At 44.4% G+C, this 14284-nt stretch overlaps 1 protein-coding gene across 1 annotated transcript; it reads left to right on the forward strand.

The window, feature by feature from the left end:
* Positions 1-9543: 9543 nt before the first annotated feature.
* Positions 9544-13263, forward strand: LOC119455792 (alpha-1A adrenergic receptor). Its single transcript, XM_037717262.2, has 2 exons — positions 9544-10492; positions 11609-13263. Exons 1-2 carry the CDS (start codon positions 9580-9582, stop codon positions 11887-11889), a joined length of 1194 nt encoding a protein of 397 aa, XP_037573190.1. The 5' UTR covers positions 9544-9579; the 3' UTR covers positions 11890-13263.
* Positions 13264-14284: the final 1021 nt, after the last annotated feature.

A 14284-nucleotide genomic window follows, 5' to 3' on the forward strand; every position in this document is an offset into this window, starting at 1 on the left:
ATTCTACCATTGCCGTAATACTATTTCTGTACCTCAATAATAGGCACGCGTCATTGGTGCAGGCTTACATCACAAATGACTCTCCACGGTGCAAATATTTCGCGATCTTGCTACCGATGAATACACATGACATGGCCGAATAAGTGCCGTCAAAGTCGCCTCAACAAGAGTAATTACGAATTTGTTAGTGGAAATGCATGCACTAGTCAACGAAGTCACCAAACGCACGGGTGAATAAACGAGTGACTTATCGCTGCACCGCCGATGCAATTCCGCTGCGTATGTCGACTAACTGCATGCCTAATTCCTGCTGCAGGCTTCGCAATCTGAAATTGCCTCAGTGGCCTGCGTGGAAAGGTACAAAGCCATTCTTGCCAGCCATTGAGTATTGTTGTTTCGATTGTTACGAAAAAAAAAACAAAAAACACCGGATATATTTAAAGGCGAAGCCGGGCCGTCCAAGGTAAAAGATGGGCACTGGCGGCAAGGCCGGGTTCAAACATTTGCCACCTTTGCGGCGTAGGCATTGCACTCCTACGCCGAAAAAAGATACAAAAAATAATTCAATCGAGTACAAAATACACACGCAAAAAAAAAACACACACACACTCTGCATGTTAAGTCTGCCCAGGCAGCGTGAATGTTTAAAAACTTCATAAACATGGCGCGAACTTTTTAGCGAAAATCGAACAGCAATGCCATATCTGCAGCAGCTAACAGCAATGCTTGCCCTCAGCTACGTCTTTAATAGTACATTTACCAAGCAACCACAATACCGAAGATGTCCTCGGGCGAAACAATAAATTTGTTAAAGGAGCACTTGCCTGTAATCATTCCGATGAAACACAAGGTGATTTAAATCCTTTAGAAATGAGGCATGGAGAAAGCTTCGCATTTAAAGAAGTCGCAGTTTTGCCCGAAAGGCGAAGCATCCATTGCGATAGCAAATTAGTGGACTGCTATACGAAGTAAGTATAGCAGTTTTATCGGCCGTGTAAACTAAATTAAGAAGCATGGTGTCACGCGCACACAAGCAAGCAAGGACACATCTCATGCGATGACCGCGGTAACTCGCTGTCAAAGCGCTGGGTTGGGGAAGCGCGGCGGCAGCAGCGAGTGAATTGACTGATATTCGTACTGCGTCTTGGATCAACGCGAACTGAGCTGCGAAAACACAGCGCACGGTGGACTGTGTCCCCGACGCAGATGACTTTCAAGATAGAGTGGCTCGGGCGGGCTTTCGCGGCTGCCCGGGCCGCCCGGAGTAGAAATTCAGTTGGGCATAGTTCGCGGAACACTGAGATGGATTGCGGAATTTTTAAGAGACAGGAAGATCTATATTGAAACTGCTGATGGCAAAAGCACAGAGCATAAAGTGAATCAAGGCATACCACAAGGTTGTGCACTCAGTCCATTTCTATTTAACTACATGAGTTATGGCTGAATTACCCCATATCTTGCATGCTACCTTGAATTATTCACTATATGCAGACGACTTGTTCATATGGGCATCTGACTCGAGTACTCAAGAGAGAGTAAAAGGTCAAGGAAAGACAGGGAGGTTAACCATAGGTTATCTCCGGTTGGCTACCCTGTACCGGGGGAGGGGTAAAAGGATGCGAAAGGAGAGGGAGAGAAAAATAAGTAAAAATAAAGAATAAAAAAAAGGAAGGAAAGAAAAGAAAATCACACACGCACACACAACAGAACTGTTTCTGCGGGCACTGTCACGTAGTCTGCGAAGGCGTTCTCGTGTTGCTTAGTGTGAACGTTCCATCCTACGTAACACAGTGCAGAGTCACAATTTGTCACTGAGTCCGGTGTCACTCAAGTAACGCAGCAGTGCCTTCAGGGCGGCTCGCACCGTTATTTGTGTAGGCCAGTTTCCAAGGATGTTCTCAAGCCGTTCAGCAAAAGTTGCAAGCTGGCGTAATAATGATTAATGATTTTTGGAAAAGTAGAGGTATGGTTATTTCACTTGAGTAAACTGCTGTACTTCCTTTCACAAGGAAATGCCTCAAGAGATTCCAGCTCGTGCTAGACTCTCAGCGTTTGCAAATTGTGCGACAACACAAGTTCTTCGGTATTATTATAGACAGACTGCTATTATGGGTTCCCCAAATAAAAGCATTAGAGGAGAAAGTCAACTGCCTAATCAACATTCTTCGTCAATTTGTTGGAGTGAGATGGGGTAGTTCAACCTCTTCTCTATTACGCATTCACTCGGCGATCATTAGACAAAGAATCACATACTCTGCTCCTGTGCTACATGGAATATCCCGTAATCTAGAGGAAACAACTCAAAGATTAATGGCCAGAAGCCTTCGCATATGTTTTGGCGTTTCCAGTGCATCTGACAGTGCTTTGGTAATTGCTGAGTTACACTAACTACCTTTTCATGCACTCAGATTTACGGAAGCTAGTCGTCACTTTTTTTTTCGTTTGGCAATGGCAACACAACACGCTAATCATCCACTATGCCAAGACCTTCAGGATAGAACCGCTGCACGCATACATGATGAAATACGGCGTTGCAAAAACTTACAACCTGCTTATGAATACTGGCCTACATGTGTAACTCATCCCCCACGGTGACTTGCAATTCCAGAAATAGTCACTTCATTCCTGGAGTAGATCGTAAATGTGATATGCCCGTAGTTGCGATAAAGCAATTAACTTTATCACATGTTTACACTAAGTACGTAGATCGCATTCACGTATATACCGATGGATCATGCTGGAAACAAAGCTCTACATCAGCGTATTATATATCTGCATACCAAGAGAGAAGAGCTTATAAGCTTTGCCAATGTACAACATCCAGAACGCAGAACTTTACGCAGTACTTTCTGCTTTACGTTACATGTGTTAGCAGTCAGGACCTCTTCGCTGGAAGTTCTGAGTGACTCGCAAGCCTCATTGCTGAGCTTAAATGAAATCAGCTTGAGAAAAACGAGCAGCACATTGACATGAGAAATACAGAAGACATACGCCATAGCGAAAGATCTACAATACGACATTAGTTTCCAGTGGATTCCAAGTCACTGTGAAATCTTAGAAAATGTAACAGCTGATCAGATGGCACGTGCAGCGCATCAAGAGAATGAATTATCACTATAGTTCCTCTAGCAACGAGTGAAGCGCGTTGTTTATTGAACAAACTATGCGGTAGATTGTCCAAGGAAACTTGGTTCATAAACGATGCGCAGAACTCTCAATTATATAATATTGACTCTGGAATATAATTCAATATTCCGTTGAAAAGTAGCCGATCTATTGAAACAACACTTCATAGGCTTTGGCTAGGCACTGCCTATACTAAAAGCTTCCTGCATAGGATAAAAAAAAACTAACAGTGCTACATGCTCATGTGAAGAGGCTGAAGAAGACATAGAACACATTCTTCTACACTATAAAAAATACGATGCTCCCCGTAAGAAGCTTTCGGAAAAACTGCATGGCTTGGATAGACGGCCACTATCCTTAGGAAAAATTTTTGGTCCATGGCCGACAGAAAAACTTCAAAACATCTCTGTGCGCGCCTTAGTACAATTTTTGGAGGAATCAAAAATATCACAAAGATACTAAGTCGGATAACACTTATTGCTGGTATTGTTATTTATTTATTTATTTATTTATTTATTTATTTATTTATTTATTTATTTATTTATTTATTTATTTATTTATTTATTTATTTATTTATTATCATACTCCCAGGGCCCAATGGGCATTACAGAGGGGGTGGGTACATGGCTTACAGTAAAAACCATTCAAGCCTATAAGGGCAAGGATAGGATGAACAGGCAGCAACAACAGCAAATAAAAAGAAAAAAAATACAGCTAAATTCGAGTCACTTCAAAAGATGATCTGTTTACAACAGTCTTGAAGGATGATGCATCCGCTAAGGTGGCGATAGAAGAGGGAAGGTGGTTTCACTCAGAGCAGGTTCTTGGCATAAAAGAATACAGGAACATGTCAGTGCGACAACGAGGAACACTATTGATGTGATCGATACGGGATGATACGTTCACTGGCTGTGAAATGAGTTGCTGATCTAATGAACGGTGATTGAACACTTAGTGAAATAAACAAAGGCGCGAGATTTTGCGCCGAGTTTGAAGGTCAGGAAGGCTAAGGGACGATTTCATTTGCCAGACACTAGCGGTACGTGAATAGTTCGACATGATAAAACGGGCTGATTGATTCTGCAGGGATTCTGTGGATTGAATGAGAGTGCGGTGAGCCGGATTCAAAACTGCACTCGCGTATTCGAGTTTCGGACAAACGAAACTTGATTATTATTAACAGGCACTATTGATTACAAGTTTATTGTGTCTTCGTGTTCATGTACATTTCTGTCTGCGTACAAGACTTGTACTTATGGCGCGGCATTCGAGAGGGACCTAATTTTCAATTTCCCAACATCTTCTGTGTGAACATCTGGTTTTGGGAACATTTATGCTATGTGAACTTTTCTGTTGCGCGAACATTTATTTATATTGCAGTAAAGACTTAGTACGTGAATGTTCGTCCATGTGTTTATTAGTCCAGTTTTGTGATTGTTGACAACTCTCCGACGACAACTATCATGTAAGAAAACAGGAGTAGCCGACGCCACATATAGGCACCAACCTCTCCTTAAATACATTTAATAAAAAAAAGCTCTTCCCTCCCCCCCCCCTCCTCTTCCTAGCCTCCTCCCGGAGTGTTGCGCGCGCCGGAAGTCGACGCGCTTCCTTCCCGCTTTCCTCCCTTGCGTGCACAAGATTGAGCAGCGATTGCGGGCTCACCCTCACAAGCTTTCACTCGCACATACAGCATACGGCGCGCGGTAACAATTTTATCGCCCTTAGACTTCATGCGGAAACTCACGGCGACGGCTACAACGGCGGCAGAAATGCTCCTGGAGTGTCCATATAATTGCTGTCGCAATGAAATTACACGTTTATATGCATTACTGGCACAGTGTTTTCCCACAATATTTTGAGCGGTAAGCTTTAGCGCCCGTGAGGGCCATTTCAATTTCACAAAAGGGTGGAAACCTAGGAGCGAAATAATTTTTTTCGAAAAATTCACCATTTCGCGCATTCTTTCAAACCTTGCCTTTTAGCATTATCTGAACATTGTGCTTTCATTATAAAATAGTTTAACAACGTACTTTTATGCATTTCAATCCCTAGCACCAAGGTAAGCAATGTCGTAGGAGAAGCATGTCGTAGGAGAAGCACCCGAAAGGAGAAGCATTGATTGCGATTACAAACTACTGGACAGCTATACGAAATAAGGATAGTAGTTTGATCTGCCGTATCAACTTGTAAACATAGGCGTACTAACTAAATTAACAAGCATAGATGTCACGCGCGCACAACAAAACATCAACGCATCTCACTCGATGACCGCGGAAACTCGCTGTGAAAACGCTGGAGTGAGTAAGCTCGGCTGCGAGCGAATTGACCTTCGTGCTGCGTCTCGCATGAAGGCGAACTAAGCCACGAAAACACAGCGCAGGGAGGAAGGACTCTGCCCCCGCTGCAGATGGCTTTCAAGATGCAGCCGCCTGGGCGGGAGCGCGCGGCGTAGTACGCGGCCTCCCCCTTGCCTACCTTCTCCCCGGAGCCTTGCTGTCACTCGGGCGGCCTGGAGTAAAACGCCCCCCCCCCCCCTTCCCTTCCCTACCCTACGGAGAGTTGCACGCAACTGGAAGACGGCGCGCTGGCTTGCCGCTTCGTTCACTTGCGTGCAGGAGAATGAGCTGCCGCCACGGCGCGCCACGGCGCGCGGTGACAATTTTATCGCCCGTAGATTTACACGGAACCTCATGGCGACGGCGACGCCGACAGCAGAAATGCGCCTGGAGTGTCCATATAATTGCCATCGCAATAAAATGCGCAAATTATAGCGTTTTGGGGAATTTAGTTAGAGATAACGGTGGCGGCAGGAAACCTGGAATAATTATAGAACTGTCCCTAAAGTGTTCAATCTTCTAAAATTTTATTTTCGCCAATGTGCTGCGCACAGCCTCCAAAACAAAAGCCTGACTTTGGCAAAAGCGCAGTTTTGGCCTATGTTTAGACGTTGGTAACACACTAAAGAGGGACAGAGAAGAAAGGTGAAAGGCAGGGAGGTTAACCAGATGGGAAGATCCGGTTTGCTACCCTACGCTGGGAGGAGAGGGGAGGGGGAGGTAAAGTGACAGGAAAGCAGAGATAGAGAAAGAAAGGAGCACAGGCACACAATCACAGTCGGTCACGGTCACCGCATACTTCACCGCACAGCACAGTAGCACGTGCACCACTATAAAAATCTGTTCAGGCTACAGCCGCTTGTCCAAGTCTGTTGCCCTTAAAAACTGCAACAGTGCCCTCGTCGCCCTCTGCTGCGATGGCTTGTGATGGCGGCATTCTAAAACAAGTTCCTCTGTTAGAGGTCTTTGGTCAAAGCGCGCTATCGTGATTGCGAGCGATCGTATCTGTAAATTGTAACGAGGACAGTCACAGAGAAGGTGTTGAAGAGCCTCCTCGCTACTACAGTCATCACACGAGGCGTCGTCGGCCCATCCGATTCGGAACTCTTAAACAACTAACTCTGCTCTTTTTGCATGAGAGGTACGCCGACCGCGTGCACATTTATACTAATGAATCAGCCACCACCATCTGTAGAAGACGTGTCACCCGACGACACCAACGGCTGCGGAACTACTTCGTCTCGTCAGCCAAGAACAACCTCGAAGATGGTCAATATTCCTTGTATATTATATATAAAAGCGATAACAAACACCGTTACAAATATAACAATATCGTTGGCTTAAGTATCACAATGCCGCCAATAATAAACAGCTGTACTTGTTCATTTCTTCAGGCATGACATCCCACACGCTCTGAGCTGCGCGGTCCAACAAAAACTTTGCCGACTTCTGTCTATCTGGCCGAAAGTAGCTTGAATAATAGTAGAGAGATATCACGGAACTATATATACTGTAATATGTTTAATAAAGCTGACTATCAATTATATTCACCAAATGTTTTCGCTAGTTTCTCGGTGACTGAACGTGTTCCATGCAAGTGGTGCTTCCACTCGACGCTCATGAAAGCGATTTGTGGCCCGCTCTACCACATGACGCGTAGGCGGCCGCATATGTAGGACGGAAGTGCGTAATGTCCGTCTACCTTAGGTAGGCATACATTTAGGATTTAAATTCTTACGAATATCTGGTAATCACGGCTTTTATTCCTCTCCCTAGACACCACCATCTGCACCACCCTGGTTTGTATTTCCCGCCCATATGCTATGAGGTGAAATCGAAGCGTGGACCAAACTTTTGTAATGGTGGAACTCAATTTTAAAAAATGTTTTCTCGTTGATAACGCAAATTCCTTCGAGTAAAATTTCCTTGGCCGAAGTAGTTATGTTCTCAATTAAATCCGCTTTTCTGCGTATTTTTTCATCGATCACCTTAGTGTGTTGTCGACATCTAAACCTATAGGCCAGAATAGCATTTGGGCCAAATTCAGGTTTTTATTTTAGAGCCTGTGCGAAGCACGGAGGCGAAAATAAAATTTTATAAGATAGTACGTTTTAGGGACAACTTTAGGAAAATAATTCCAGGTTTTCTTGCGTGACCATATTTGTGGAAAATTTTCCGAGAAACGCTATAATTTGTGCAATTTTACCTTAGTGTTAGGAGTTAAGTGTTTTGTGAGACTGATTTATAATGAAAAATAAAATGTTCAGACAACTCCAAAAAGCTTATTTTGAAAGAATGCGTGAGACGGTCGATTTCTGGCAGATTTCGCTTCGCAGCCGGTTTTCCACCATTTTGTGAAATTAAAATGGTCCTTAGTTGTCTGAAAACACATTTTCCACTCGAAATATATGGGGAAAATACTGGGCAAATAATGCTTATATACATGGAATTCTATTTGTACTTATTTGAGAGAAACGGATATTGGTCGAGCGCCATGATTGGCGCTCGACCAATATCCAGTTGGCGTGGAATGTCTCTAATTTTTAGATTGAAATTTTCATGTTCGACAAAACACTACGTGAAACTTTTGTCCTACAGGTGGCGACTAAATAAAATTTGAAAAGCGTGAATCGATGCCTTCAACATGTAATGTCGCAAATTATATCATAAGCCTGATGATTGAATATGTCACGGTGTAATTCGAAGGATGTTGATGGAACATAGTTGCTAGTATTTTCTTGATAAAAGTAGCACTCTCGTTAGACCAAACTATTGGATGTTTTAGCAATGCCCAATGGAATGCTCAATTTAGTGGGGTGTTTCAGCTTTGTTCCGAATGGGGTTTCAGCCACCACCCGGAGCTGTCGCGTATGTCGGCATTGTTTTGCGCTGATTCAGGTTCACATCCGATATAGTGGCACATTTTGGTTCGGGTCGAGTTCAGGCTTGGAAACATGAGGAGTTCACTTCTGCTTAGGGTTTGGTGGACAGCCGGGTTATAAAGGAAAAATTCGCGCGGTTCGCCAATATAATTGCGAAAATGTTCAAAGAACATTTTAGACATCCATTGGAAAACTCACATTAAACACCTTTGTTCCAAGCTTGCCTACGGATGTTATATTCATGTTAAGGCTGGTGAATGTTTCGAATATCCTGTCCTACGCATTCTGAACTTTTCCTTCATTCAGAGTCACATATCTGATTGTATTGGTTCATGGAGAAACACCTTTACAACTTACCTTGATCCTGTATTCCGTCTGCAAAAACGTGCATTAAGAATTATCACTTCTAGGTGTACACAATCCAGTACGTACTTGTATAGCTCATTGCATGTGTTGCCAGTGCATGCATTGTATGAATTGAAAATTGCTGAGGTCATTCATAGTATTATCGAAACCAATGACCCATTTCCAATCACCTTGTTTAAAATCCCGTTACGAAATACAAGAGCTGCAACTAATCAGTGTTTTAATCTGCCTCCTTGTCATAATCTGTACTGGACAAGGCTCGTGGAATTTAACGGCCCACTAATTTGGAATTCTCTGCCAATACACACAAAAAGAAGCCAGTAACTTCAGGTCTACTGTGAGAAAATACTTTTTTCAAAAATGCTGTCGATAAAAGTACACTTCTTTTTATTTACATTCCTGCCTAAGTTGTGCATGTCAATTTCATTGTTATGTATTATGTCTGTTTTGTTAGCTCGCGTGCGTGAAGGATAAAAGAAAACTGAGTTTATATTTACCTTCGTGGATAAGTTATGTATGTTAATATTACTATTAAGTATTATGTCTGCTGTTTCAGTTTGCTCGCGTGCTGCGTTTTATAACCTAAGTTGACTATGGACCCGGGACTAGCCAATGGCTATGGGTCAAGCAATGCTTTCGTATTTTGTAAAATATGTTGTAAATAAAGAATGAAAAAAAAAAAAAACGTCGTGCCAGTTGTCGGTGGAATACTTTGAATATTTCTTCTATACTTGTAACCTAGCTCTCTGGGTGAAAAACGTGCGTGTTGTGCAATTTGTGGTTTCCCTCTTACAAGTGACGTGGGCGTGTTTTTCAGGTGACCCGTCGCAACAAAGGGCAGCCACTACGCCTGAACCCCTGCAGCAATGGAGTTAAACCGGAGCGAGCCGTGGCTGCTGTCCTTGGGTTTCATCGAGAACGCCTCTTCTTTGTTCGGCGCCACGAACGCGACAGAGCCTACGAGTGTGGCCCCCGGGGCGCTGCTGAAAGGCGGCCTCCTGCTTGCCATTATTCTTCTGGCTATCAGCGGCAACCTGATGGTCCTGCTGGCTGTCTTCCTCAACGCAAACCTGCGCACAGCCACAAACTGCCTCATCGTGAACCTGGCGCTCGCCGACCTACTGCTGGGTGCAAGTGTGCTGCCCTTCTCGGCGGCGCTCGAGATCTTGGATAAGCAATGGTATTTCGGTCAAATATTTTGCCACGTGTGGGCAGCCACGGACGTACTCTGCTGCACCGCATCCATCAACAGCCTGTGTGTGATCAGCGTGGACCGCTACATTGGCGTCACGCGGCCGCTCACCTACTCGAGTGTGGTGACGCACCGGCGTGCCCTGGTTGCATGCGTCCTTGTCTGGCTGCTGTCCGCTGTCATTTCTGTGGGGCCTCTGCTCGGCTGGCGTGAGCCCCCTCCCGCAGACCCATTCGTCTGCGAGGTGACAAAGCAGACAGGTTATGTCGTCTTCTCGGTCTCTTTCTCCTTCTACATCCCGACGCTTGTTATCCTGGTGCTCTACTATCGCATCTACAGGGCGGCCACTCGCCAAACTAAGTTCCTGCGTACAGGAGTCAAGACTATCAAGGGCGAGCCTGGTCAGCTGACTCTACGTGTGCACACCCCTTCTATGGCGGGAGATGATGCGCACAGATCTTCGGCCGCTGGTGTCCAAGGCCGGCTTGCCAAGTTCAAACGTCAGAAAAAGGCGGCGAAAACGCTTGGAATCGTCGTCGGCGTGTTCATAATCTGCTGGTTCCCTTTCTTCTTCTTGCTACCACTGGGTAAGTTCAGACACAAGCTGCCAACACAAGCTGCCATCATGAAACTTGGTCAGGAAAGCTGCTGTCATCTAAGCAGGAGACATATGGTCTTACAGCGCTGGCAAAGCATGATGGAACCAAGAGCTGTTGTATATGATTGTTGGTGCAATTAGTCTTATCTCGAATATGACGGCACCGTTTGTCCCCTGCTGTACTGCTAACTAGCTACAATCAACATATCATTACATGCTTATGTATGAAGCGTGCTGTGCTGCTGCACAGCCCTTTGTGCGGCAAGGCCATCCACCTCGTCGAGCTAATCATATTGTAGGTTTGCGTGCAGACAGAAAAAAAAGAATTGAATTGTATTGAACTATCAGCATTAAGAATGGCTACTCGTTCCAATCTGCGGCAGGTGTCAGATCCTATGAAATACCTGTTTTTCTTCACATAACTCCTAAAACGGCAATATGGGTTCTGAGACGCGTCATGGGGAGGGCGGTGCCATGGGGGGGGGGGGGGGGGGGACAATTTATAGCATCAGTGGGTTTAATAGGGAATGCCTTGATTGAAGTGCACAAACTTTTATTACATTTGACCGTCGTCACAAAGTAAACAAAGGAGCTGGTATTCGCCGGTTTGAGACCTAACTTTGGCTCATATATTAAGTCCTAATTGCGGTCAGTGCACTGCGGAAAACATGGGCCAAGAAAACCAAGACTGTAGCACGCACACAGCGCTGTTCCAACTCGCTCGAATCCCCACTCTGTTCTTATAATAATGTTATTGTTTGAAATGCGCGCTGAGTAGCACCAAGGTCAGGCACACAGCCCTACAGTGCTTGAGAAGGCGCTGGGTAGCTATCTAATCTATTCGACAATCTTATGTTTTATGCAGCTGGCTCACGTGCTGCACTCGTATAGAATTGTCGGCAGTGTGCCGTTCCCTTTTCACGTGTGGGACGCAATTAGCTTTATTAATTATAAGAATGGCGCTAAGACAACATGCGGCTTGGCGAATAACAAATGCAACACTCGCATTAAAGCTAGACTTTTTTACGAAGCAGTAACCATAGTCACCTCCTCACCGCGAATTACATGAGGAATGTCACCAGCCTTGCCTCTCTGCTCGTTGCAGGTACCCTGTGCGAGCAATGTACCGTGCCGCCGCTGCTGTTCGACTTCTGTTTTTGGACTGGGTACTTCAACTCCTGCCTGAACCCATTCATCTACGCGTCGACGAGCCGCGAGTACAATCGCGCCTTTCGTGCTATTGTGCGTTGCCAGTGGAGCAAGCCCTCCTTCGTTCCACCGGACTCGCATCATGCCTCGTCCGGCAGCACGGGGCACAGAACCAGTCGTCCGGGTGTCAGCAGCCTCGGGCGCTCTACTGAGGGCTCGGACAGCGAAGTTCGTTGAGGGGATTGTGTGTCTCACCTCTTGTCTGGTCTTTTGCCAACCGAAGGCAATCTTAGGTCATGGTGGACACGAAGGAAGAAGAGGTCAGCTGTGGTGTGACTAATGAGATCTATAATCGACATTCAGGTGGTCAGTGTAGTTATTTTCCTGCAGGACTCCTGTAAACGTTAAATATATTTATACCTATACATGTAAAAGTTAGCTCAAGGTTTCAAGACAAATTGTTGATCTAGAAGTGGTATTGTTTTATTCGTACAGAGGGTGGCTACACTGATAACAGTCATGAGGTTAGCATGTGGCGAAATTTAACAAATGAGAAATTAATGAGGCTGTGGCCCACAATTTTTTTTACTGCGCTAGCGCTTATGGGTTCTCTCGATGCGTCCGTCCATAAGTACCTCCTAACAGTAATAAAACTGCCATGTGCAGCGCGCTTTCAGCTGCTCAACGAGAACTTACGCTTCCCCAGTTTGAAGTGGTTGCAGAAATAATAAAATAAGAAGGGCCATAAATCGAAACAAGCATGGAAGCCTCTGTGGACAAGATAAAATTACAGCTGTGTCAGTTCTTTGATGGGAGTGGTGTACTTGTGCACTACACGAAATCTAAAATTACGGACTGTAGGAGCCCGGTCCCGTACATTATGTTAAGAAAGTGATAGCCAGAAATAAATTTTTGTTCATCTTTTCAAAGTATAACCACATGAATAGCTGTGCCTAGAAACTTTTGTTTATAAGTAGGAGGCTTTCAAAAGTGTAAAAGGATCAGAAAATGGAAGAACACCAGGAAAATTTTCTTGAGTTATTTGAACAGCAGTTTCTTGACTCTTGGTGCGGTGTTAAATGTCGTGAGAACATCGCTAGAAATGTGCCCCGACGTCCTGGAGCAGCTATGGCAGCCGCCGTGGCAGCAGTCGGAGGAAACAGTAATGCTGTATAATATGCGTTGGGATATTGTTCTAGCTGCCGCTATCGTTGCTTCACGTATCGACCGAAACTGCGATTATTTTATTCATATTGTGCACTTGCCTATTTCCCAAACATCTGGAGGACGTAACAGGGTCATACAATGAGTTGTATGCTAATATACAGCCTATATATGTTGTCGCCTTTTGAGGAAGAAGAAGGCAAAACGAACTGAACAATCTAGCGCAAACAATAAGCAACGAAGGAGCTGGAATGGGACAAGAAACACGCAGAGATCTCGTTAGCTCCGGGTGAAAGTTATTTTGCGGTATCGGAACGAATGTGCTCCTCCTCCGCCCTCGGTTCGTGTCTGGTACTGCGGACGTTTTCACGAGGACCTTACGGCAAAATGGCACCATTCTGACCGCGAAATGCTGGAATTGGCGTTTGGCTGCAGATGCGAGAAGATCCGTTCTCTGCACTCCATATTTTCTTCCAAAAATTTCTTGTAATTTTGAATAAACTTTTTTAGACAAATGTTACTGGAACCTACCAACGGCTAATTAATTGTTTTCATACCATTTTTAAACTTCCTGAATACTTCATACCAATATCCTGTCGACTATTGGTCCCCGATATTGAATTAAAAGATCCTTTACAAGCTTTCTTTAAACGATGAATGAACATCAAACATTAAAAGCAGGGTTCACTAACCATATTAACACTTCTTAGAAATCTTACAATAACATACTACCAACTTTTTATTGATCGACCTAGAAATGTCCTAGAAACGTTTTGTCAACTTCCTGTTGCTCACCCTAAAAGTATCCTTGCAACTTTTTTGAACGTTTCAGAAACATCCTGGTGACGTTTACCCACTTTCTGAATCATTTTTTTTAAATATTTGGGTGCCGTTCTGATGTAACCTTGAACATCAGTGGGTTATAAATGTATCTGTCTGCTAGCGAAACAGAACAATATTTTCAAACACAGCTGTTTATTTTGCAACCATTGCATTCATGTCCTCAGAAGCAATAAGCAGGCAGCGATGATAATGCCTTCTTGTTATCCCTGCGGTCAAATTAAGATGCCTTGCTTTCAGCCTAAGGGACTAAAAATGCTAAACATAGCTAGAATAGCCTGATGCATTGTGTCAGTGTGTGGACGAGACAGGATGTAACGGTCATCCACAACAATTTCACTTCAAATGACCTATAATGAAAGCGAAGATTTCAACTGACTGCCTTGCCTCACATACTTAGAATGCCGTTCACACATCTGGGGTCCAAAGCCTCTTTTTGGGCGAATTCCTTGTGGGCACGCCGCCCAAAAAGCGAGTGAAGCATTGCTGAAGCAGTACTGCTGCACAGAATATGCACCTGTTACATGTAGGAATCATACAATTGTGCGAATCAGCCAGTAAGGATATTCAAAATTGTTAGAACGGCTTCAGCCAGACATGCCTAATTGTCAATAAATGCAATGACATC

This window comes from Dermacentor silvarum, chromosome 1 (genome assembly GCF_013339745.2).
Source record: "Dermacentor silvarum isolate Dsil-2018 chromosome 1, BIME_Dsil_1.4, whole genome shotgun sequence".
Taxonomy (NCBI): domain Eukaryota; kingdom Metazoa; phylum Arthropoda; class Arachnida; order Ixodida; family Ixodidae; genus Dermacentor; species Dermacentor silvarum.